The following is a 26,910-nucleotide window of genomic DNA, read 5'->3' as shown; positions in this document are numbered from 1 at the left end:
CAAACTGCACAGGATTGTGGCTAAACACTAAACACTTCCAGGGCTGCAGATGTGATGTGCTGGACTGAGCACACCGGTAAGGGCTGAGGCCACACCTTTGGCTGCAGCTCGGATGTACCCACGGGATGTCCCTGAGTCAGGGACAGGTGACAGCCCCAGGCCGGGCTGAATCTGGTCTGTTTGGACTGGAGAGGATTGGCCATTCTGCTTTATTGCTGTGCCCTTTGCAGAAAGCAAAGCCACACAGTGACATATTGCACAGGTACAGAATCACATACTGGGGACAGAAACCTGCATTTCCAACTGGCACGACTTGCAGAGTTTAGCAAGGCACTAATCCCTGTTTGGCAGTACTGCCGGGAGCCACTTGGGGAGCACGGACAGAGTGCTGAGTCATAAGTCCAGCCTAACCTGGAGCAAACCTCCAGAAACGCCACCAAAATGTCCCTCAGCCTCTGCCACCTCCCATCTGTGTGACCCATCCTGAGCAGCACTGCCTCAGCACCCCACGTCTGCAAACATGCAGCAGCATCTCAAACACTACAAACGCAGCGAGGTCTGAAATATGCTGTATTTTAACAAAATTTTACGTGCTGACATTAAACAGCTGATCTCTACTCCTGGTGGGCACATATGGTGAAAAGACAGATCAGCCTCGGCGGGCAGCGATCCTGAGAGGTGCAGGAGGCATCCAGCAGCACAATTCCACATCCTTGTCTAGGTTTAAATCTAGCAATTCCTAAAGTCAGAGCCTTGAATGTTGTAATAAAATCTTGGCAGATGGATGTCATCTCTTACATCAAAAAAAAAAAAGAAGGAAAAAAAAGGGAAACATAAATGTAAACGTTGTCACATATAACAACAACAATGTTCTTTTTCTCCATTTGTTACCAATAAAGGCTGAGCTGCAAACCTTTAGCTGGATAATTTCTTTGCAAGCCTGCAACAACCAAGAAGTAGAAGAAGTCACTGGCAAGACAGTGAAGCTCCTATTTCCCATGGCATCAAAGACCAGGGCAAGGAAATGGGCACCTTCATCCACCTAATGGTGTCCAGCCTCCCACGACTCACAGCTGCATTTCAGCACAGCACACGCTGATGCTATTTTGGAGCATGTGTGCTCTGCTGTAGGAGATGCGAGGCGGGAGGAAAGACAACCCCTGCTCATGTTCACATGCTGTGAAAAAAAAATTCCAGCATGAAAAACTCCTTTGATATTTTTTTTTTCAAACGAGACACAACCACGGTATTTTGAAACGGAGCACCAAACGAATTTATGAGATTCATTGCAAAACCAAGGGGCTGCAAAAGGTTCTTTAAAATGGTCTTCAACCCTTTAGAAGAGAAAGTGCAAGCCATGGTTGCAACCCCAAAGTTGGGATACATTATAGAAGAAATCCTCATTCATTGTATTACTCCCAACATCCTATCTCCCTCCAAATTTTATGTTGAAGAGCTACACAGAGCCTTTAAGAGCATCAGAGCGCCCAATTTTCTGCTTTTTCTACCTGTCTGCATTTGGATTAAGCTCTTCACCATTCCCAGTGTTTGGTTTACAGTCCAATCTCATTTTCCTACATTAACCACCATGTCTTTCAGCACACACCATGAGGACGCCTGTACCAGCCAGCAGCTCCATGACCTCTGTCAGTCTGGATCTACTTGTACAGGGCCAAGGAACGCTCTGGAAATAAATACAACTATTTACAAAGGTGACAATATCATTTCAGCCCTATCACCAGGCAGTATGTCATCACAAGATCAGTAGGGCAAGAAATGCTCAGAGCAGAATTTCCTTCATGAATGCTTCAACCTGGTGTTTCCTGAATGAAGGACAGCGGTCAGCACTGCTGGCTAGAAAGGACTGTAAGGCAGAGCATTGCCAAAGCATATGAATGCTGCCTGCAGCATTAAGTCTGTTTGAACATCAATATTTAAGTGTACTTTGAAACTAAGCCATTTCATAGCTGCAGTTAGTCAAGTAGCATTTTATGTTATAAGGAGTATGCGTTGCTGGCTAAAGATCTGGCAACCAAAATTGCTATGGTTAGTTGATTTAACTTCAATGGCTACTGGTTATTTAGCCCAGAACTTCATGTGAATGAAAGACAGCCTGACAAATTATCATTATCACAAGAAAAAAACAGAGTCTGGCAAGGTTTATATCTACCTGTGATGAAATGAAGAAAGAAAAACAAACCCAGAACCACAATTATGTCTCATTAGCAAGTCAGTGCCAATTAAAGCTCCACTTTTTGCCCACCTGAGCTTGGATTTGCTTGTTTGCTGAAAGCAATTTTATCCAGAACAAGAGCTGATTTTCATCTAATCATACTTAACACAAAGAACGTCAAAACAACAATAGTTTCCTTCTTAAGCATGTTTGATACTGCTGCCATAACAACTTCAGCTTACAACAAAGATATATTCGTTCCACCCAGTGTTTATTAACAGGCTGTTTGATAAAACCCACTTCATATTATTAGTTCAAATATATTTACTAATAAAAACTGGTAAAGACCTCCCCTATATTTAAAAACATACATGAAAGCTTTTTTTTTAAAAGGAGTATTATTTTTATCAGAGGCCAGTATTTTTTTTGCAAAAGCACATTTGCCAGATAATCAAACGAAGCTATAAAACACCTCTGACTCTGGTCGCATAAATAAACTTGCTGATTGCTTATTTGTAATCCCAGAATATTGTATTACAGCTGTGCTGTCAGGCTGCAAGACAGGAATTTCAGCACCAGTGGAAGCCAAAACCCATTCAAGACTTATTTAAAGGATGGGGTTTTGCTATTCGTGACTTATTTAGCCAAATGGCTCGCTAAATTATTATTATAATAAGGAGGAGCAGCCAGGAAGCATTGCCCAGCACCTGGCCACAGGCCTCGTGTTTTTGGCCAAGGATATGATTGCAACCCCACGGTGCCTGGGACACGTTAGAGAAGAAACCCTTCTTCATTATCTTATTCCCTACATCCTTCCTCCCTCTATTTTATACCGGAGAGCCACGCAGAGCACTTCAACAGCACCACAGCCAGCAATTTCCTGATTTTTTTTTTTCCCTTTTGATTAAGCCCCTTATCCGTCGGCAGGGTTTGTGACACCTGGGCTCGCAGTCCCACCGCACGGACACCGCTGTCCTACATTACAGCACCAGATCTTTGGGGGCCGGGGCCGCACACCCCGCCGGGCCGGCGGAACGCTGCCCTGCCCCGCGGGTTTCCCGCTCCGGGCCGCCGCCCCGGGAAGGTCAGCGGTGTTCCCGCAGCCGGCCGGGCCAGGCGAGGCGAGGCGGCGGCCGGGACCCCCCCGCCCCGTGCCCGCGGGCCGCACCGCGGCTGCGGCAGCGCTGAGGGCGGCCCGGGGACACCCCCGCGGGCTGGGGAAGCTCCGAGGCGGCTGTGGGGACCGGCGGGGCGGCGGGCGCGGCGCTGAAGGACATTTTATCTGCCGGCTGTGCCCGGCCCCCGGAAAATGGCTGCCGGGAGCGGGGCCCGAGCGCGGCCACAGCGCCCGCCGGCGCGGCAAGGGGCGGCGGGGGCGGCGGCCGCTCGTACCTTTGAATTTGAGCTCGTGCTGCGGTTCGAGGCTGAGGACCTGCTCCGCTTTCGCCATGTTCCTCCTCCTCCTCCTCAGCGGTGGCGGCACCAGGCGGAGAGAGGAAGGGACGGGGAGGGAGGGGAAGGAAGGGGGGAGGGAGGGAGGAAGGGAGGGAGGAGGGAAGGCGGGCGGGGGGCGCGCCGGGCAGCGGGTTCACCCCTCGCCCTGCTGCCGCTTCACCCTCGCCCGGCGGCTGCTCGCCCGCTCGTCGCTCGGGTGCTGTTTCGCCCTCGCCCGGGTGGTTTCACGCTCTCTCCGGAGCGGGGACAGGCGCGGTCGGGCGGCGGCTGGCGGCGCACACGCTGCCGGGCAGGGCGGGCGGGAGGAGGCGGGATGATGCAGCACGGCGAGGCCCGCCGAGAGGCTGCGGCGGCTGCTGACGTGAGCCCGGCCCGCCGGGAGGGGCAGGCCCCGCGCCGCCGCTCCGAGGGCCAGCCGGGGGCCGGAGCTGCCGCGCCGGAACGGTGCGGGGAGAAAGAGGGCTAATAAATAACGTGTAATCGCCGCTGGAAAGCGCGATTTGTAATAGACGCCTTGTTATCCAGAAGCAGCGGGTTATTTTAGGCCTCGGGGCTGCAGGGGAAGCCCTGGGCACCCCTTGCCGGCTGCAGCCCGCGGGGAGCTCCGCCGGGCTCGGGAAGGGCAGGGCAGCGCTCCGGGAGAAGGAGGAGCTCCTTCCCGCAGGGCTCGGGGCGCAGCGCCACAGCGCCAGGGCAGCCCTGCGAACCGGCAGCGAGCTGCAGGAAACACTCGCTTTTTAATGAGCAAAAGCAGAACTTCTGGTCATCTCAGATTTTAAGGCATACCCCCCTTCCCCTTTCTTAACAGTAACCAAAGTTTTGGGCTGCTCTTTGGAGGTTTTGTGGGTGTTGGTTTGTTTGTTTTGGGGTGGTTTGTGGTGGTTGCGTTTTGGGGATTTTTTTGGTTGGTTGGTTGGGTTTTACTCCAATGGTTTAAAATATTTTTTAAATTTTACAGCATGGTTTAATATAAAATGCTGCTTTATTGATAGCCCTAGGCTGGTGTAATTACAGTAACACCACGCTTTTTGCTCCCCTCTCTCCTCAGGTTGTTTTAAAGATTTGAAAAGTTCCTAAGAATTTTTAAAGCACTGCTGTAACCTGTCAGAAGGAGGACTTTGGGATACCCCTGTTACCAGCAGAAACATGCTGTTCTTAAAACCTCATAATTTATATACACTAAAAAGCATTCATTGGACTTCATGCATACTGGATTTTATACAAACAGGACTTTAGAAGGAGATGCCATTTGCAGAAATAAAAAGCTCCAAAGAATAGCAACTCAAAGTACAGGGTTAGGTTTGGTCCTAGGCAGGACTGATGAGCAAACAGGTGAGAGGTGAATAAAAACGTTAAAATGTTGTGAAAATTCATTTTCTCACACCAGTACAGTCTGTATGATGCACTGCACCTCCCCCTCACACAAATTCTTTGTATCATGTTGTTTTGCTTAATAAATGCCAAAAATGCGAAAGGTAGCTAATAAGATCTGGAATTATAACAAGAGTGTTGCTCTGCTTTCTGGCACTAGGAGCAATGTCAATTGAGTGATGTACGTGTTAAAATTAACACCACTAAGCAGGACAGTGACATTCGGTGCTCTGAGCACATCTGCAGTGTTTATTCCACACCTTCAGCTGCTCCTGTCCACCACAATCCCTGTTTTTCTGCTCATGTGCTTTACCACCTCCAATCCCATTTCATCCTTTTTATTCTGAGACATCTTTCATTCCATGCCAAAACAAACCAAACCCATACTTGTATTTAGTACAAAACTGTTGGTTTTGCATCATACAGGTGAAAGCTGCCAACTCCTTCCAGCCAGGACAGCGGGACTGATTTTTTAAAGTCTCAGCACTGCAGGACATTGCACTCAAATAGTGCTTGTCTTCCTTAAATTCCTTCTCTTTTGGAGAAAGAATAGTCACATAACATCATAAAGGGGTGCGTTTTCTTTTCCAGGAAGCTAGACTTGGATGTTCCTGTTATTTTTGCAACTTGAGGGGAGGTAATTTTTAGTCTAAACTACAGGTTATGTCATAACATCTCAGATCTCAAGTCAGGAGAGAGTTGAGTTCACTCATACTTTGGAGTGCAGCTTTCTTGGCTGGAACTGTGGGAAGGTTACCTTCTTTTACCTAATCTCTTAGGTTTTATTTTATAAACAGATTCTCTTTCTTAGCCAGGCATTCTTAAACCAGTAATTAGTAGAAAAGAAAAGCTTTATACGCATCTGCAAGTTAATTGCAAACTAACGGCAAGGAGTAAGAGAGAAAACTTTACACAGCATATAGTCATACATAATAAAAAAACCATAAGTAAACAACTATTAAGTGTTGCTGCCCAGATCTTTCCGAGTTTTACTTTTCCTGAAAGAAGTACAAAGAACCCCCTGAGGCGTTTGATGATCCTTCTCTTAAAGGCTTTGCCAAGATGTATCGCCTTGCCCTAATTGGCAGCTCTGAATTTACCTGTTTGTATTTGAAGGACTCGCCCACGTTTTCATCCAGGCTGAAGTTTTTATAAAGCACAGCATTGTTTCAGTTGAAAATTTATGAAGTCTAATGAATGTAGGTTGTCAGGTTTTTGTTGCATGCAAATAATGTGTGAATATTTAAAGTTGTGCAGGTCAGATTCACTGAAATGGGTGTGTGTGTGGAGGCCATCTGCCATACCACATCCTTGTTCCACAGACAGCCCTTGCTGGTAACAATTCAGCCACAAGACTAAAAGGCAACTTGTTGCCTTCGTTGGTTTTTGATTAACAGGAGAAAATTGGGATGAATGCTATAGGGAAATATTGGAGAGCACCTGAAAGCTTTGTACTGAAACAATTTTAAACAAGCTAATCTGCTGCAAAACTTCTACCATAGAAGCTATGAAAGACTTGTTCCAAGTGAAGCATTCTCATTGTGTGTGTGGAAATCAGATGGTTTGCATTTTGTTCCCAAAATTCTCTATGCAAACATATGCAAATATTTTTCTCTCTGTTCCAGCATATTCCTACCTTCTTATGCTCTTCCCAATGCATGTTCATGCCATCTTAGACAAACCAATCTGACTCTCTTCAAAAGTAGCTTGTTCACATCTAAGAGGATAACTTCAAAATAGCAGGTAACAATAAATGTAAATTATTCCAGGACTCTGTTAAACAAAAGATGACACAGTATGGATTTCCTGCATGGGAACTGCAGCCACTTGCTTAGTAAAAACTTGTATCCAACCTTTTCACGTGGAACAGGAGTTCAGAAACAGAACTTTTTTGTTTATTTAGCTTTTGAAGGCTGCTGTTAACGTGTTAGATGTGCATCACAGATTGAAACAACAAAACCACATCTAAGCATCATCTAAGACAAGCAAATTAACTGTAGCCAACTCTGTATTTTTGGGGACGACATAAGCACCAGAGCAGAGGTTTAAAAAAAGCAAGCTACCAACCAGCTGGCTGTATTAACAAGAGAAGATCCCTTCCCAGCACAACAGGCCCCATGACACTATGCAGATATTAAAAGCACTTTACAGTTTTGATTGACAGAAAACTGGCTTAAGAAGTCAAGAACCGTGCATTTCACGCAGTCTAAGGTAAAAGCAACGTATTAAATAACTTGGCCCTGGTAGAATTTGTCAGGCCTTGCCCTGCTTGACAAGACTGTGTGTGGCCTGCACTTTCTCAGACATGGTGCTGCAAAGAAAGGAAGTGTTACACAAAAGCTGCATTCTCTCTGCTGTTTCCCCCCATCCCTTCTTTGCACAAGATCTTCTGCCTTTGTCTGTGTGTACATAAACCAGGGAAAAGCTCCAGTTTCTGCACACCAAGAGTCAGGACTTCTGGAAAACAGCTATTCCAGTCATTTGTACATGTAAGCTATTGCTTACATTCCTCTTCTATAATTATATTGCTATAGAGACTGTTTTTTAAGATGTTGAGAATTTTGGAAGCATTTATAAACACAGCCATCATATTTATAAACAAAGCTTTTTATTAATAAAATGTTTACACCTTTTTTTTTCTTTTGCACAATACATCAGATTGGTAGTGATTTAGCATGTTATTACACTATAAAAGTTTATTATGAATGCTTAGGCTGAAAAGGCTGTTTACATTATGTCAAATCAACATTTCTGTATTTGCATTCTATGCACTATATGGGAGTGTAACAATTCAAACAAAAAGGAGAGAACAAAGGCCTGGTTTTCCTCATTAGCATCTACAAACCAACAATACAGACAAACCTGTACACGCTCTCAGGACCAGCCCAAGAGAAGACTAAAAAAAAGTCTCAAAACATTCATAAGCTTGGGAATTCATCACTACAATATCTCATCACTAGTAATCTGACTACACTTCATGCAGTGAAGCAATGGTTGGAAATTTGTGCAGTTTACAGTGCTGCAAATGCTCTGTAACTTTGAGCGGCTTAAGTTTGTTTCAGTAAGAGATAATATAGTAAGAAGGCACAGACCTTTCAACCCTTGTAACAGGTTAACCCCATCCTAGAATGAAAAGGCAGAATGTTGTTATGAGTGACAAGAATTGCTGATACAAAGGTTAACCTTCACACCTAATTTTACAGGCAAACATTTACTACACTGCAAGAGCTCTATGCATATCAGGTTATTTTTGTGTCCTGAACACACAAATGCAGTTTCTCATTCAGACAAAAAATCCTTTTTTCTTCATTGTCCTCACTGTGGGGGGTACAAGTGGGAAGATTGCCAGGAGTCTTAAGTGTCTTAGCTACAGAAATGCCCATTTCTGTGCCTCAAATCAATTAATTCACTGTCACAGTGTCAGTGTTGGATACACAGTATTCAGAAAGAGGAAGTACAAGAAAGAAAGTTAAAACACAGAAGAGTTGACCAGAGGCTTACAATAATTTGCTCCTCCAGGTGAATGTGCTTTTAGCCTTCTTTATGTGGTAAAATACAGTCATGGCCCAGGTCTCAGCTGCTGTAACAGTTTCATAAGGCTGTACTAAAGAATTACCATTTTGCTTACAAATATTTGCTGCTGTGACAGATACTTCTAGAACTTTGTGGCAAAAAAGACACTCACCGCCTATTATTATCTAAATCCCATAAGGAAACAAAGACCAAATTGCCAAGAAAACATAATGGATTTAATAGGAAATACATACTGTAACACGAGTAAAAGTGAGGCAAGATAGTAGCAGTGAATCTATCAAGGTGTCAGAGTTACAGAATATTCAAGTGCAACAACTGGATGGAGTATCACACCCACAGCGATGAAAAGCATGACAGAAGAGTCGTCTGTGTCCTTCAGCATTTGAAAAAGGAGTAGCAGTTGGTTTGTTCAATAATATGTATGTGAGAACATCAACAGAAACGAAGCAAAGAAAACCCCAATGTTCTTAAAAGAAGAAAACCTTTACAAAGGTAATTAGCTCCTTAAATAAAATTTATAGTTAGTGTTTAAGGAAAAATTTAAGAACATCAGTTTGCAGGTTGATGTAACTGGAAGAGTAAAATTGTTTCTTCTAAGAAGTCTTTATTCTATGATGAGAAAAGTCATCCTACTGCCCTGATTCTCCATGTAAAATAGGGAGCACCAAGTAACTCTCACCCATTAGAACTCTTCTAAGTATTTCTGAATAGCTCTTTATAGCATGTATACTCTGACAACACTATGTTAGAAATTCAGGGTTGGGTGGGGTGGGAGGAAATAGGAGGAAGGACGAAAAAGCTGACCCTAGCAACATTTTGACATGTCAGAGACTAAGCTCATCAGTACTCTTGGATTTCTTATATCTCTTGAAAGATTTTTTTATCTGTGATACTTCATGGATAAGGTCTGGTAATGCTTGTTTGATTTTTTTCAAGTCGTGCATTTTTGACTGTAGCTGACCAAGAAGTGGTTTGCATTCATACTTTTGAGACTTCCAGAGTATCAGAAAGGATTTTTCAGAAACAAACACTGGTGTCAGAAGGCCTAAATAATGTTTGGGAATTATGTTTTGGCACCTGAATTTTTGTATGATATACAAAAATGTAGTTTCAAGCATATTCCTTTTGACAAGCTGGAGCCATATGACTCAAAGGAAAGCTAACAACTTTTTTTCAATACTAGAACCTGTATTTCCATCTTACATTGGTAACTCACACCATCACATTTCTGTAAATCTTCTGTCACCTACCATCACTAGGCTGTGATCTATTACTAGAGATGGGATCTGAACTTAAAACATTAACACTTTTGAGATTTTTTTGCAGATTTTTTAGAGGCTTAACTCCAAGTACCTAATTCTGCTTTAAATAACTGACTTATGATTTACAAACCGTCTCAGATGGCTGTACAATGACTTCCTGCTAGAAAAGTTAAGAAAGTCTTTCCTTCTCTCTTGACTATGAAGCAAAAAGCCTTTTCTAGAGGCTGAAAGTATTCAAGAGAGATACGTGAAGCCTTGTTAAAAAATGAACAAGCAGTGTAAAAGTTGAAGCCAGTGAGTTATGCAGGCTCTCCTCATGTTGGAGATGATTTTGCCCTGCTTGACTGTAGCTATTGCTGCTGAGGGAGGTTCACTTCAGGGTGAGCAACTCCAGCATTCTGACAGCTTCTGTCCTGTAAATCATCCATTCCCAAGATAGTCTTTGCAGATTGCTGACACAGCACACCACAAATAGCCTACACCATCCTTAATACACACTAAAGACTGTTTCACAAGCAAGTCATTCAAACATCACTGCTAAAGCTTCCTTTTCCAACTAATAATGTGTTATACTGGAACTTAACACTAATGTTAAGAAATAATTTAAACTTTACAGTGTAACAAAAAATCTTGCTGAGGCCAACTGTTAAACCATTCAAGATATTCACCCTTAATTACTTTTTGATAATTAAAATGAAGCTTTAACCAAGAACACAGTCCTCCCTCAACCAGGTTAAAGGATTAGACTTCCAAATCGGTAAGTAGGTCCTCTCTCCTCTCCTCTTACTCTCTTCCCAAGCAAGTAAATAATCTTTCTCGAGCAGGCTGCTAGCATAAAATGTAAAGCAACACATCAAAGCCTCAAGTCTGCATAAAACATCCTTCTAAGCCATTAACTGTCTGATCCTGCAGCACTTAAAGGAAGGGTCTCACTGATGTCAGCAGAGATCTGAAGTGCAGTGATTTGTTGGACCTAATAAGAAAATCTTTACCTTCATGGCAACAGCAAAAGTTGTTGGAATTGTAGAGCTTTTCAAAGCACCTAGAACAATTTTCAGTAGTATGGTTACTAGATACTCCTGTTATTAAATGTAAGCTTCCAAACTTTGCCTACTTGGGCACTTAATATACCAGTTTTCAGTATATAAAATATCTTACAGAACTACCTACAGCACAGATTGAGAGCCTGGCAAGTCAGCTAAGTGACTGTTTTAATAGTGTTAGATGAAGACACCTTCCAAAACTTGGGGAGCACATTCAAGTTGCTCCAAAGTTTAAGAATGAAATATTTATCAAATTGTATTTTTTTCTTCCAGTTCTGTAACTTTCATGAGAAAGAACTGGTGGTGTTTAGAAGTTGCAATAGACATATTTTTTTAGCTGAAAAAATGCTCTGGATTAATGAGATAACATACACCTCATTACATTTTTCCATACATGACACTTTACCCTTTCAAACTTGTTCTGCAGAAATTCATCTGTGCCATGTGCTCTGGGATGACCCTGCTTGAGCAGGGAGGCTGAAACAGATGACCCACTGTGGTCCCTTCCAACCTGAACCATTCTGTGGTTGTGTAATTCCCTTTGACAGTACCTGAAAGTTTAGTCTCTCTGATAACCTCCACTCATTAAACAGAAAGACATGGTGGAATAAAATGTTAATCCTGAGCTTTTTTAACAGCTTCTTACCAGGAAAACATTATTAAAAATTTAGCTGGAATGGTTGATAATCAGCACTCCAAACACTCCAATACTGATGTATCTCTGAATAGAGAAGCTATGTTAGGACAAAATATAACCAATTCCAGCAAGCCTAGTGCAAGATCAAAGCAGCTGACCTAACAAATTATTAACACAAAAGAAACCATTCTTCTCCACCAAAAATGAAACAATGAGCATGTGCATCTCATGCAGGGAAGACTGCATTCCAGCTTTCAGCAAGGCCAATGATCAATAAACACTTATCTTGACTCAGAAGAACTTACATCAACCGTCTGTCTTTTTAAATAGGCAACTGTTAAAAAGCAGCCTCACTCCAGGGCTGGGAGTTTGGTCAATCTGAAATGGCTGTTTCCATGTGTTATTACCTGCAGTAATTCAAGATCAGAACTGCAGAAAGAGTAGGATGTATGCCCATGAAGACGTATTTCTTGGGCTCTCTAGAAGCATGGAGCCTGTAGGACTGTGGCAAAGAAGGCAGAATTGGCCATGCAGGTGGGGTAAGGAAAAGGCATGACAAAAATGTAGTCACCAAATATCATTATCCTCACTGACCCATCCAAAAACCTCACTGTACCAGTTTGCCTGTTTTGCTCCAGCTCTTCAAGAATTTTCACTAACACAAATGAATCTGAAGTCCTTTAATTTCTTCCAAACTTTCCTACATTTCCTTCACAGAGAATACTTGAGATGATAGAAAACCAGATAAAAAGAAAGAACAAGGATCATCATGACCTCAGTTTGATACTAAAGCTAAACAGCATATTTTAGTATATACTCAAGACTATTAAGCTCTTTTTCTTCAAAAGTATAGAAGTTTCTCACTAGTGCTGGCAAGAAACAAAAAGTAAAAATAAATAAGAGCACAAACAGGTATGGTCAACCTATAGTTTAATTGAAAGCCTACCAAAACCAATACAGAATAAGCTAAACACTGATTTGCTAAAAACCCTCACAGATGAAAAACCCCAGGAGCCAAGAGGTAATGATCTACATTACCACGTCACAAGGTTACTTCCTATGTGTATTTTTGTGCCCAAAATAGGAAAGACTGGGTGCACCCCAGATGAAAGCTTGTTCAACAGACAGGCCTCATGCTGCCCCAACAGGATTCTCTATTGGCCCTTTCAAATGTGATTGAAAAAGAAAGAATTTCATCTGCCTCTGGATGAACTCACAGTGACAATACCTAAAATGCAGGAAAAAAACCCATGATGGAGATTCCCCACGAGTTTATCCCTAGGTGTGGAATGGAAGGAGTGTAGAAGATTGTATTATTTTTTACTGTTTTTACATAATTTATAACACTTTAAACACTGGTCTCATAAATATAATATGAACACTTTACACATGCTAAGCAATTAAAAGCTCTCCCCAAAAACTTGTAGGTCTTATCAGAACCACTGGCAGCATCTGTTTACAGCATCTCTTTTTAGTCAGTAACCACTTAATTTAGTCAGATCTACAAGCAATTTTCTTCAATCAACATCTTAATATTAAGAAACTTGTAACAACAAAAAGATGACTATAAGCATATCAGTTTGCCTTAAAGTGATTACAGTCAGCATGAAAAAGAAGATTGTCTGTGGTTTAAGATCTGTTGCATGTGTCCCCACCCCCAGTGCAGATCATCTTTAAATAAAAAGTGCAAATGGGATTTGGGGACTGGATGGACTGATTTGCCTACTGTTTGTCTTCAGCTGTGTATTCTGTAGCCATCTCACATCAACTGTCCATAGTTTGGATGAGCTACACCAAAATTTAAAATAAGGCTCACTAAAGAAAAGGAAGAAATGACTTCTAACTTCCAGACTCCTCCTCCCCCGATCTCCCACGAAAGTGCTCATTTCCCTTTTTACAAAACAACTCCCACAACCTTGATTACAAAACTAGGAAAACATTTCAGTTCTACCATCCATGTAGTCACCTTCCAATCAAGCAAGGCCAAAAAAAGTGATGATGGATTCCCTTTGAATGCAAGAGACACTGCACGCTGTGTAAGCCAGCAGGCTGTCCTGACGACTGCAGTCTTTTCTGCGTGCGTAGGGTGTCAGATGAGCTGGTCCCCTTTTTGGGGGACCTCGGGTGTATGAACACCAGCAGATAGAGATCTAAGACTGATAATATAAACCCAACGTGAACTATTAACTTCCAAGACCACCTACTGTATAAACAAGCTTGATTTTCTAAGGGGTCAGTCAACAGCAGCTGCGCTTTGTCACCGATGGCTGTCGTCGAAGTTTGAAGCCCTTTCCACTGGACTGGGGGTTGGTGTCAGTGGATGGAATTCTGCGACCTACAAGGAGGCAGGAAAAAGAAATTTATAGGAAATGTTATACTTGAAACTAATTCTAAGCATCCGGTGTGTGTTGTGTATACAAAAACGTGTCTTCAATTAGCTGTAGGTCATTAGGGATGACATTCCTGCCCAGCAGGATGGCAGCAACAGTCTGTGTTATGTCTGTAAGAGGGACTGCTGCACAAAAGGAGAGCAGAGGCAGTTTGAAGCCAATTTAGCAGCAGTTACACTTCAGGCTCATCTAGACCTGGACAGCTGAGCTGTAAAAGCACTTGGAGAATATCCTCTGCAGGATGCAATGCCATCTGGAATAGCTTGAGAACAACCATCTTGACCTGTATTTCCACAGATCACCTGCATTGGGCTTAGCAAAGGAGTGCTTGTAGAGACAGCTGCTTTAGTCATCTCATCACTCTTTAAAATGACTCTTCCTGGTTGAGCATTCTCTTCTGAGGAGGATTTATGATTTTTTTTCCCCCCCCATAATTTATTCAAGATCAATTTTAGAGAGCAACTATTAAGTCAGTAAATCAGGAAGCTAATCTACAGCACATACTTTTTGCATCAGCTTCAATATATGCAGCTGCTTCTACAGACTCTTATTTCTTAAGTCTGATGTTTCTGTAGTTAGTCCTCTTTTCACAAACAGGCTGACATACCTGCACATTGGTGCTGCTACTTGACACATATCTTCCAAATAATATTGCATGGAATTCACTTTGGAATACTGTTTGCTTTTTATTAATACACACAAAAAGCAGCATTTGTTGTCCTCAGCACAAATGAGACAGAAAAGATTTGCAATTTAATATTAAAAAACCCCAAGGTACTACAACCATACTTGTGGAAAATCTACATGCAGTAGTTGCTATTCCCCACACAGTAATCTGGCATTTATGAATTCTTGTATTTTTAAAAATACAGTATTTTAGTTTAAGTACCAACACTAAGAGTGAGAACTTAATTCCTTCTCTCAGATGTATGAAGTCTGGATCTTCCTTATGCAATTTCCTTTCCCTTCCATAACCTTGGAAGTACTAATTGGAACATTCAATAACAGACATGGTAAGATGACACTGACTTCTGACATGAGTGCCTTGATTGCTACTTATCCAGCAGCATCACAGTAGGCTGAAAATCTCTAGAAGGAATATTTAGAGGTCATTAGATGACCAGAAATTCATGCAGCTCATTTTGCAGTTTGTAGTCATGTCAGATTGTAACAAATTTAAGTCAGCATACTCTCACCCAAACAGCACAAAAATACAGAAATCAAATTTCTACTTGAACATTTTGCAGAAGAGAGTACATTAACTGTTTAAATACTTACTAATTTCTATAAAGAGTTCATTAATGTTTATTGCATTTTTCGCACTTGTCTCTACAAATATTGCATGAATGGAATCTGCATAGTCTTTAGCATCTTTTTCCATGACTTCTCTGGAAAAAAAAAAAGGAAAGAAAAAGCCATGAATGCAAAAGAACCCCATTATTCAAAACCTTAAGAGACAGATGAAGTTTAAGTGTCTCCTATAATGAATATTTTACCTGTTTGGCATCACAGTGCTCCCTGATGCTGAAACTGATGCTCATTCTTTACTCTGCCCTGTCTCCCTGCCTTGAGGTATGAGCACAGTCATGAACTACTCAAGGCCTTCATCCATCTGACAACACTGCAGTGGTTTTGTCTTGAGTGCTCTAAGCTCAGGTCTACAATCAATCCTTATGAGGTGTGTTATTCATCCCCCCAGCTTTAGATGTTCTGAGAAGATCCTAAAGCATTATTTCCAATGATCCTGTGCATTTCTTACAACTGTTTATAAAATTAAAGTATCTCCCAACACTGCACAAATCATCAGTGCAGCATTTACTTTGCATGAAGACATAGCTATGAAAGAAGAGTATTTTTATACTGAGTATACAGAAGAGTACTACTTGTTCTGTACCCCGAAGTAGGCAGGCAAGTTGATTATGTAGTTTCTTTCCTTATACAAAATGAAAAATACAAACCCCAGTAGCTGTAGGGAGCTCGGGACCTTATGCTGTATCACTTCCCATACAATTTTTACAGAACAGGCTACTTTCAGTAATGGGGGACTTGAGAATATCAAGAGCATGGAGATTGATCAGTGACTCAAATATTGCCTCTGAATAAAGTTCAAGGAATCTTCCTCATTAGCTTGAATAGCAATGTTCACATTTATGATGCCAGCTGAGCATGTGAGACAAGTACAGTTCTAAGTAATTGTACACTGTATTTCCTTCAAAACACATGCTACTTCTAACAAAATTAGTAGAGCTCACTAGATAACTGCTAGGTATTAACAATTTGTAAAATCATACTCAAAACCACCTTTGCAGTGGTTCTTTAAACATATAACCATCTGTCTCCTTTGAGACACCAGCTGTGGTGCCTTTTCCAGTGAAACCTAAACCCAAGAAGTTTACACACACCTTCTTTCTGAATTTTGGCTTATTTTACCAGGACATCAATAAAAAAGGCCTTCTTTTGTTTTTAGTACATGCCTTCCTGAAAGTTTGGCTGTTCATGAAGTTTCTCAAGAGCTTTTCCCGCTCGCTGCAACTATTTTGGTCACAGTCAATTCCACCCCAATATTTAAGCAGGGAAGGAAGGCACCTGAACAAGCAAGTCAGAAAAACCTACACAATGCTTTCCAACAGGCTTGATGTTTTTCCTAACAAAATGAGGTGCTACAGACTGACAGGGGCACTTCTCGTAAAGTGAGGTAAACAGCTTCTATTACACTATAGATTCACAGGCAGTTTAGGTTTGTGTAACTTGGCACTGCCACCAGAAAAGGTAATCCTGTCTCCCTGTAAACTGCTCATTCCTAACCCTGCTATCCCCACACCGTTATGCCAGCAAGTGTTCACAGTGGGAGAAAGACAAATATACTTGGATCAGTTTTCTTATTTTTTAAAGAGTTAGTTTTAATCTGGATCCATTTTACAGCCCAATTTACTGCCCAATCACATGTGTACTCACATCAGCACAGGGGAGGAAGTGGGTAAGACCATCCAAGGGCAGACTAACCACATCTTCTGACAGTAGAAACAGCTCAAACCCCACGTCCTCTGACAGTAGAAACCGCTCAAACCCCTTGTGAAATTACAGCACTAGAGCAGAACAGCTTAAATTGTTCTACACCTTTCAGCTGCTCTAAAATCTTAAAATATTTAACACTAGGGCTTAAGGGAAAGCCTCAAAACTGACAACAGTTATTTACCTTACATCATTAAGATCACACTTATTTCCTGCAATAGCTACAACAATGTTGGGAGGTCCATGCTGGCGAAGCTCTTTAACCCAGTTCTTTAACGTTGAGAAAGTTTCCTATGTGGAAAAGAAAAAAAAAAAGAAGTAAGACGGAAGGAATTAAGTCAGAACTGGCCCATGACACAAATAAAAAACCCCAGAAATTGTAATGCTGGGTCAAGATCAAGTTTCTTACCTCTTTAGTGATGTCATACACTATAATGGCTGCTGCTGACCCTCGGTAATACATCGGGGCTAAAGCACGAAACTGGAAGAAAGACACCAGACAACATAAACCTGATCTTCCACTGACCTCCAGAACCTCACTATCATTATTACTACTATTGAAAAAGGTGAAAACCAGTTTTAAAGATCACAGCAGTGGAAAAGTTTTCTTTACAGTCACAATTATTCTGTGCAGTAGAGCACAATCTCCCAGGAAGGCATTGGTCTACAAAGGCCAAGCAATAAATACTTTGGGGATCAGCAGCACACCTACTGCAAACAGCAGGAAGGCAAACTTCATCTTATTTTGCCTACATCAGAACCTCTCACTTAAAAGACTGTCTACACAAACATGCATGTGATCAACTTTAAACACCAAACAAGGGCAAAAATGCAGGAAGAAGCAAGTTCAATCTTGACTAAGACAAAAATGTCAAGAAAACGAACATGGATAAATATTGATCTGAAATATTCAGAAGCTGGGGTCCACCTCTAGCTCCATGAAACAGTCATCAGTCTTAAATGATAGAAATGTTGATTTCTTCATTATCTAACATATAGCTTTAAGGATTTTGCTTCAGTTTTTCTCTTAAATTTAGAAACATGTTTAAAACTAAAAGCTTCAAAAGCCCACAGCTATGTGCCCTGTTGCAAGCAGAGCTTTAAGGAACATACTAGATAAAAGGCTGCAGTAATTTTCTTGTGATTTTCAAAATTAAATCTACAGCAGGCCTGTTTGCTTGGTAGGGCCTGTACCTTTGTGTGGATAGAGCCTTATGAATCCAGGGCTAAAAAATGATAAAGTACATGATCAAGCTGCATCAAAATATCAATGAAGCATTCTTAAGAACAGTAAGATATTCTGCCAACTTAAAAAAAAAAAGCCAAGACAACTAATCTAGCAACCAGAACTCTCCATCAAAGCACACAGTGAACTGCATGTATTGGTTCTATATAATTATGTATGATTTAGAGCTTTTGTGCATCTTATTATTCAGGGTAAAAATAATGAATTGGATACAGTTTTTCATAAAGGCTTATTCATTTCTATATAAAATACCAATTTCCTTTTGCTTAGTACAGTTCAACTGAGAGCAATATAATAAATCATAAAAATCTTGCTATAAAGCAGAATTCCAGACCATTTACATTTGGCTCTCATATTCTGTTTTGAAAATAGGATTTTGAACACAAAGTTCAGAATATAAAAATATTTAATAGTGGCAAAGGGAAACATGGGCAGGCATTCAGTTCACATTGGGACATAATCCCTCTCTTCCTTCGAAGTACTAAAATGTAAAGGGAAACATATTTGGTAAACCACCACTTGGACTGGTTGCAACCTGGCTTTTTGATTATTTCACTATTTACATTGGGAATAAACCAACTTTCACTTGCTGATTTTGTATTACTCTCATTTCCTGGCTGCTAACGCTTAGATATTTTTTTCCACCTAAGAGCAGTCGGTAGATAAAATATATTAACAAAACAGATGTTACCAGAAACACTGGATTTTCCTTTTGCAATTTTTCCAAACACTTCAGCTTGCCCCCACAGCCTCCAATTTGTGTTTTGACAGAATTATTAAGACAACCTAAAATGATTTGCCAGGGAAACTCCAAACTGTTAGGTAAGAAGGCAAAAATCCTAATTACTGTAAGTGACCTCCTATCAATTTAACTCAGTGTAAAAGAAATGAGAGAAGAAATAAGGTGTGTGTGAATGAGCTGTGTGAGGTGACTTGGTGCACATTTCCACCTCTGCAACAAGGCTACCCAGGCATCCCTGAAGCCACTGAGAGCAAAGGGGTGCCCAGTGCAGCTCAGCACCATTTGCAGCTGGGCTTTTGAAATGGAAAACAGAGAACACTCCTCAAAAAGCCAGGACTATGAATTCCATGCATTCCACATCATAGCTCAGCAGAGACATTTCAGTTCCAAGAATGGTGTGGATATTTTTGGTACTCCAGATCTATTCCACGGAGGGAATCCCTTCCATAATTCATTGCCAGATTTGTTGCATGACCAGAAAACAGTGCTACAGATTTCAGGGCCAGGCAGGTATACAGCCCACTTGTGAGAGCAGTGATAGTGCTGTCCTGCTCTGGAGAAAGAAACAGCTGTGTAGATACTGAATAATTTCAAAGCAAACATCCTTGCTCACAATTCACTGATTTCCTTGGTTATACTGGGATCTCAAGTGACTTCTCTCAGATATGGCTCATAAGCTTCACAGGTATCACAGCTCCTAGGTCAGAGCCCTGGTAAGACACCTTTTCTTTTTTGATTTCAATAAAGGTATCAAGGAAGTTGTATGGAATAAAATTAAAGAGGTATCACTGAGAGTCTAAAAATAGACCAGGAACATGCTGGTCATGTACAGAGTAGCTTCTACAGATTAGATGTGCTGAATCCAAATTACAGGGTCCTCCCATTCCTTGCACAGTTAAAGTGAACAGGATGGAATGTTAAAATGTAATGGATGTTTCCTGCCAAATAGTGGCAGGAATGTTTATAAAGCTTTCCATTTGAGAGCACCAACCTCTAAAAATTCATCCTCTACCTCTCAGAATATCACTTTCCAGCATTAGCATCCCAGAATGGGTTACAGTGTACACTTAAGACAAACTATTTACAGCAAATGCTGACTGACTGCTAGGAATGGAAGGGCTCAAGATATTTTTGATAACACAGATACTATTGGACATACTCCTGGGAAACATCCCTGACAACTTAAGTTTGCTTTATATGGTGCTGTTGGAAGGAAATAAATTGTCATTCAAAATCTACAGCACTAAATCACAATACAAATATACTTGAGATACTTCCTAGCCCTCAAGGCTGTTATCAAGCCAAAAAGCTGGCAAGTCAGTTCCATCAGGAATCCTAAAGATTGAGTGCTCTGATAGGGATGACTGACAAAAGGTGTTTGTTTTGTTAATGGGGAGTTGTTTTGCTGGTTTATTTGTTTTTCTGTTTGGGCTGTTTCTTAAGCCAATCCTGAAAAATAGTGCAGTTGCATTTGCCAGATGTTACCCTAAAGTAATAACCCAACCTCTGTCACAGTTACCTCACATCCTAAATAAACTCATCATGAGTCATTGACAGTTGCCAATAGTTCACTTCCATCAAGGAACAGCAAGAATAAGCACTGTTAATACAGCTACTGTGATTTCTACCACTCTTATTAGTAATCCATAAGCAAGCAATTTCTCTAGCAAAGTCTTCCTTTTAAATTCCAAGTAAAAATCATGCAAATTAGTTAACTGGGATTTCTCCTGACTAGTTATGTTCTTCTAAGCTTTTGTTGCTTTCTCTCAGAACTATGCATACTGCAGAGATCAAAACCCCAAACTACTAAATCATAATTTAAATTTCAAAAGAGATTCCTTGACATAGCTTCTAACACCATCAGATTTGATTAGCAAAACTTTACAAAAGAATAAAAGAGCAGTTATCACCAGTAACATTGATTGGAAGTCTGCTTTGGAAAGCCTAAATCTACATCTTACACACATTTATAAGCCTAACAGTGAAGCTAATAGAATGTGTATATTTTTCCAGAATCAGTGCCTTACTTGTACTATGAAACATAATAATTCATTTCACTTTGATTCTTGTGTTGCTGCACTGGCTGCAAACATTGCAGTTAAATGTTTAAAACTCAACTAGAAATGGTACTAGAGACAGCTACTGGCTCTGCCCCCCACACCAGCCTTGTTTTCTTTGGAAAGACCACTCCCTTGCAGTGAATCTAAACCCAGTCTATTGTTTCACAAGCTCCTCTTAGGTAATCTTCCTTACATGTGTACTCGAATCATGATAACAATGAAAAATAAAAACATATCTACAGCACTCACATCTTGATAGAAACCTGCAGAGAAACAAGTGTTCTAAAACATATTTGTAAAACCAGATCCCTTTGTGACCTTCAGGGGCAGAGTTGAAAAGCAACCCAAGCTCTGGCCCAGACTTTCTCCACGGATATTGACTTTACTTACCCGCTCCTGTCCAGCTGTATCCCAAATCAGGAATTTATGCAGCTCATTTTGATACTGTACAGTCTTGGTCATAAATGAGGCTCTAAAAATAAAACCAACCATAATTCATGCTTTTTCAGAACTTAAAGATATCTTTAGATCATTCATTACCACCATGAGCTTTCAAAAAGGTTCACATTCCAATAAAAGTGCTTCCTCTACCCATAAACACCAAACTGATGAAGAGTTTCAGATATAAAGGCTGAAATTGAGAGAGGATGAAATTTCCTTTCAGAGGCTGGAACTCAACTAACAAAACACAGCATGAATGCAAATTATAAATTTTAGTTGTTCATAAGCTTTGGATAAAAAATATAGGATGTATGACCGAAAAACCTAGAAAGGTCAGCCTTTTAACAACATTCTCCCTCACAGCATCCCAACATTTACTTCAGTACACACTGGAAACTTCTGGGGGAAAAGAGGTCAAATCTCTCCCTTTGCATCAGCTTTTTCTATCTCTGTACTAACATTCAGATAAGTGCTGGTAAATCCATACTTGGGAATAAAATAGGAGATGAGTATCACTATTGGTAGGTGTTAACAGGACAAAGAAATCAATAGAGTAACTTGCTTGTCTGCACCCTGTACAGCTCCCAGATCCTGTCTGGCATTACATATTTTAGTTTGCAAAGGGTCTTGGACTTCCAGAGGACAGGGGGAAAAAAAAAAGTCTCTCCTATGCTCCAGGTGCTTCTCCCCTTGCACAAATTTAAGATGTTTTACAGTTAAATATTACAAAGTACTTTCGTGGTTTACTTGATCTGCTTTAGCTGAATGAGTCTATTTCCCACAAGAATACGAATTCAGAGAGCTACTCTTTTACAAGAGGAAGTTCTTTGCTGTACCTCTTACCAGTAGGGACATTTTTCACTAGAAAAACCACACACCAAATTCAAATCCTTGTACAACTGGAACTCTAGGTGACATATTTGTTTTAAGCACATGAGATCCTATACTGTGAACTTAAATACCTTTTGTGTGATTAACTCCTGTCACTTGAAAATACTGCAGACTTCCAAACTTCTTGTACTGTCAGTTTTGACAGGATTGTGAAGACACTGGAGCCTCTTATAGTACCCCAAACTTGCTGTACAGTCAAACTCAGACAGCAAGAGTCTTTCAGCATGATCAACAACATTAAATACCTGAGCCCAGGACTCTGAAGTTCAGTTTATCTTGGGGCTTGAATACATTTAATGATGTCCCTGACACTTTTGTAGCTAGTGTAACTGGAGTCTCTGGATATGTTTCAATGCTGCAGGAGGACAATTTAATAGCTATAGACATTAAATAAAAAGGAAAGGGAGCAGTTACACAATGTTTCCAGTGTTAGGAGGTAACCTTCTCCCCCTTCCTTAAGTCCAGATCATTTGTCACATAGTATGCCAATCTCCAAAGTTAATTAGACTTTTAAGAAGCCAAATATAAAGTTGCAACACCCCTAAAAAGGAAGAGCCTAATTGCAATGGATTTCAACACCATTAACTAGCTGATGTATTTCTGCAATGAAGAAAAACAAAGTGATAAGAGTCTCTCTTGTAAAGCACAGCAGAGACTTTCACTTCCTTAAGACTGCTGCAAATTATGCATCAACTCTGAATTCTCTGGTCAGTATGGACACAGTTTCCCAAAACATAGATTCTCACTGAATTTATCTTACTTGGTTCTGTAAACCAAAATATCCTTGTACAGTCAATTTGAACTGAACAGTTGTGTTTCTGTAATTCACATCACAACTAAACCATCACAAGTGGTACCTGACAAGAGGTTAAATGCTTCTTGAAATTCTTTGACAACTGGGTCAACAAAAACCTCCAAACTGGAGTACTCTTGATAACTTTTAGTAGGAATAACGTCTGTTTTGCTACTACATTTTCCTGCTGCTTCTCCCACCAAGCAGGCGCTGTAACTACATGAACAAGATGTACCTGAAAGCAGTTTGATATTCCTTTTTGATGCTAGAATGAAAGACTAGATATTCTGCAGTACCCAGCTGTATATGCTGCTTAAATGTGCCCTCAGTATCCTGAGAGGACCAAAACTGGCAGGGCTTCTGCAGCTGCCCATATCTCAACCTGAGCAGCGAACATTGACAACAACAGTGTGATTGCTCAGATAATTCTAAGAGGAATGAAAACAGAACAGGAAACAAGATCGTATCTCATGAACTCAAAGACCCAGGGATAAAGTTGAAACATTCTTAGCTTTAGTTTTGCAAGACACTCAGAGCTCTTCTAATCCTTACTTTGTTCTTTCCACCCACTAGTCTCAATTAGGAAATAAATGCAAGGTATGAAAAAAATGTCAAAATCAATTTGCTTTAAATTTTGGGACTATGTATCTTATTAGAGATTCACACAACCCCTGCATCTGGCAAGTTTGGATTCATTTACACCACTACAGCAAATCACCAAAATACCAGTCCTCAGACCAGTGAATGATTCTGTTAAGACTGGTGAGAGATAGATTTTCAGTCTGTCACTTCAAGCAAGTATAATGATGTCAGTACTGTCAATAAACCTCTGTTAACAGGGAAATTTAAACAAAAGCCCACTTCCTACAGACCATCTTGCAACTCAGTATTAATCAAAAAAAGAGAGGGGTGTAAGGGAAAAGAGAGAGATCATGGGCACACCAATTTTTCAGAAGGACAGGATGAGACACAGCTGATCTTTATCAGGAGGATCTTTTTTGGTCAAAGCTGTAGCAGAGCCTGTGTGACACCTGAGAGAGGAAGCTGTACTGACACCCCCACACGTCTCTTGTCATCAAAGTCTGGCCTCCCATAAGCCAAAAATTGCTTCTTATCAAAGCAGCCCAAAAGACACTTGCTAAGCAAAAGAAATAGGCAGGAAAAGAAATTAAAAAAACCCAAACAACCACTCCAAGAATTCCTAATACTTGCCTTTCCTTCTATCTATGAAAAGATTTGAGATCACTAATGTTGCTACTCTGAGGCTCAACTTTCAAATTACGTATTGGACCTTATGTATGAGACCAACTGCAACAACAGTTTCATCAATTAGCTTTGTGTGTGCATTGCATACAGAAGTGTAACACTTTAACTAATTAATGGTGAGACCTACCTGAATTAGAATGTTACCCACCCTCAAAAACCTAGGAGATTTACTGTACTTGAGTCTTAAAAAAAATAAATTAGAAACCGTGGAGTTGCATAATAATTAGATGTTGAAATTTAAGGGCTGTGCATGAGAAAAGCATGCTGTCCCTTTAGCAGAAGCATCTGTAGTGTAATTTATTCATTGTTAGCTTAGATTAACAATACAAAATGGGTCCAGACCTTACACATGAAAATGGAAGCTGCAGGAGTCCCGAGAACACTCCTACATGTCCTGAGGTAGCTCACGAGCTTAATTAAGGCTGCAGTCATGTTTATTACCACATTTAGCTGCCACACACGAAGAGCTCCCAAGTGATCTATTCAGGTAATTTCATTTTATTCTTGCATAAATCAGATTTACTTTGCTTGGTTTCTTACCCTATTGTTGGGTTGATGTTGGGATCAAAGCTATCTTCGACAAATCTCCACACGATACTTGATTTGCCCACACCAGTGTCCTAAAAAAAGAACAGAAACAGTTGAAAGTGATATTAGTTACTATAAACATTATTGTTTTTGTCCTCAAATCCTGCAGTACCTTATGATGAATAATACATTCCTGCAGAGAATCTCAGCGAACTTGTGAAATACTTCAGGTATTATGCTAATTTAGTAGAAAAATGAAAGGTCTGTGAACAGATACAGTTTTCTAAACAAAATTAAATTTTTTGGCAGGACTACAAAAATCTGCATTCACATTTATTATTACTCAAACTTTGCTTTTCCCAAAGCTGTGTAGAACTTGAAATGGAACAGCAGTAGGAAAAGACCACTTTTAGTAAAATATACAGCAATTGAGTGCAGCTTGTCAGGATGGAGGACCAGTGGAGCACATGAAATTATACAAGTGTGACACATGCATTCAACCTCTGACTAATGCTGTCCCACCCTGCTTAATGAAAGACTTGAAATTTCTTCTGTGACACACCTGAAACACGTTACTAATGCAACTCTACAATGGTGAAAATGGTGAAAGAAGGAACAGAACATGAAAATTCTGGGTTGTGGATATTGTCGCACCACCAACTCCATGGTTAAAAAGCAAAAGATATAGAGAAGTCACATTTAGAAGTAAAATAAAGTATTAGGAGTAAAACACTTCTCAGTAGAAGCTGGGCATTTGTAATTGTATTTTAATGAGGACATACGAAGACAAATTATTTGCTTTACATTTCCTGGGATATTAAACTTTTAAGCAATAAAACCATGAGGAACTGCCTCACTGAAAATGAAATTTTATGTCATTCATGCATTTTTTAAAAAAACCCTCCTGATCATTGCATTAATTTGGGTACAGCATTATGATTGTGTTCATCCTGTCAAGCTGTTTTCCTCTTGAGGAAGAGCACATTATCATAGCTCTGTATTTTATACTATTTGCAGCCTCATTAATCAGAGCAAATCTTAAAAAGAGAAACACAGATGTGGCTCCTGGCTCAGGAAGTTCAAGCCCAAGTTTTCCTGGGAGCTTATTCTCCTTTTCTGCCGTGCCAAAAGGTTTCTCAGGCCAGGTGAACACAACCAGTAGTTACCCCAGATACCTCCGGAACACGAAGGACATACGAACACATAATCTTCCCCTCTGAAGGGCAACGTGGCCATTTAGAAGCAGAAAACAACTCTGAACAACAACGTTTCGATGCAAGCGGTGACACCTCCACCTGTTCAACGTGGGGCTCTCAGTCCAAACCAAGTAAACATAGCTTCACAGCCTTTAATTTTTAAATTTCTGCTTCACTCCGCGTCTCCTTCTTCCACCACCTGCAAGGCTTCCAAGCCTACCCATGTTCTTACAATACAAATTCAGGCCCCTCCCTCTCTCCCACCAGTTTCATTTCAGGTGCTTCAATTTATTTTGTGAACTCCAAGCCCGAAACAACCTGGGAGGAAGATACGAGCACACACTGGATACTTGTGCTTCCTCTCTTATATGTTTTAGAAGGAGAACAGGGCAAAAAAGGAGCGATATTGAGCCCTGGCAGAGGGAAGGGAAGGCGCGTCCGCCCGGTTCCCTCAGAGGTTCGGGGCGAGGCCAGCCTGCCCCCGGGAGAGCTCCTCAGCCTCTCCGGGCTCTGACAGAGCCTTCCTGAGCTGGGAGAAGCTCTCCGCCATCGCCACAGAGCCTCTCCAGGCTCTGACAGAAGCTCTCCGCCATCACCACAGAGCTCTGACAAGAAGCTCCCCGCCACCACAGAGCCTCTCCAGCCGGCCCCTCATTCGGCTCCCACCCTCCCTCCCGCCGCCCAGCACTTACCCCCAGAAGGCAAACTTTCAGCTCCCTTAGAGCCATGGCCGGGCGGGCAGCGCCTTCAGCGAGCGCCTGAGACGCGGCCCAGCACGATCATCGCCGTCCCCGCGGCGGCCGCCCCCCGCCCGCCCCGGTTACCCGCACACCGCGCTCCTCCTCAGGCTGCGCGGACGCGCCGCCATCT

General features: G+C 41.2%; 2 protein-coding genes across 5 annotated transcripts in view; both read right to left on the bottom strand.

The window, feature by feature from the left end:
• VAPB (VAMP associated protein B and C) overlaps positions 1 to 3,965 on the bottom strand; it is a 32,550-nt gene extending 28,585 nt beyond the window's left edge. The window contains exon 1 of one of the 3 annotated variants that reach the window (XM_085079625.1): positions 3,566 to 3,965. In XM_085079625.1, the coding sequence (XP_084935751.1) occupies positions 3,566 to 3,623 (58 nt within the window). In that variant the 5' untranslated portion in view covers positions 3,624 to 3,965. The remainder of the gene's footprint in view (positions 1 to 3,565) is intronic. The other 2 variants (XM_085079626.1, XM_085079624.1) reach the window with 2 other exon arrangements.
• A 3,623-nt stretch (positions 3,966 to 7,588) lies between these two features.
• On the bottom strand, positions 7,589 to 26,909 carry RAB22A (RAB22A, member RAS oncogene family). Of its 2 annotated transcripts, none has more exons than XM_085079627.1 (7): positions 26,733 to 26,909; positions 24,857 to 24,936; positions 21,316 to 21,397; positions 17,287 to 17,358; positions 17,062 to 17,168; positions 15,144 to 15,253; positions 7,589 to 13,810 (listed from the first exon to the last, which is right to left on the bottom strand). In XM_085079627.1, exons 1-7 carry the CDS (start codon positions 26,766 to 26,768, stop codon positions 13,713 to 13,715), a joined length of 585 nt encoding a protein of 194 aa, XP_084935753.1. In that variant the 5' UTR covers positions 26,769 to 26,909; the 3' UTR covers positions 7,589 to 13,712. The 2 variants fall into 2 exon arrangements, with proteins under 2 accessions (XP_084935753.1, XP_084935754.1); XM_085079628.1 differs by lacking the exon at positions 26,733 to 26,909 and adding an exon at positions 26,020 to 26,249.
• Position 26,910: the final 1 nt, after the last annotated feature.

The sequence above is a fragment of the Lichenostomus cassidix genome, chromosome 20, assembly GCF_008360975.1.
Source record: "Lichenostomus cassidix isolate B80296 chromosome 20, HeHo_3.0, whole genome shotgun sequence".
Classification (NCBI taxonomy): domain Eukaryota; kingdom Metazoa; phylum Chordata; class Aves; order Passeriformes; family Meliphagidae; genus Lichenostomus; species Lichenostomus cassidix.
This window is presented reverse-complemented; position numbering and strand designations above follow the sequence as displayed.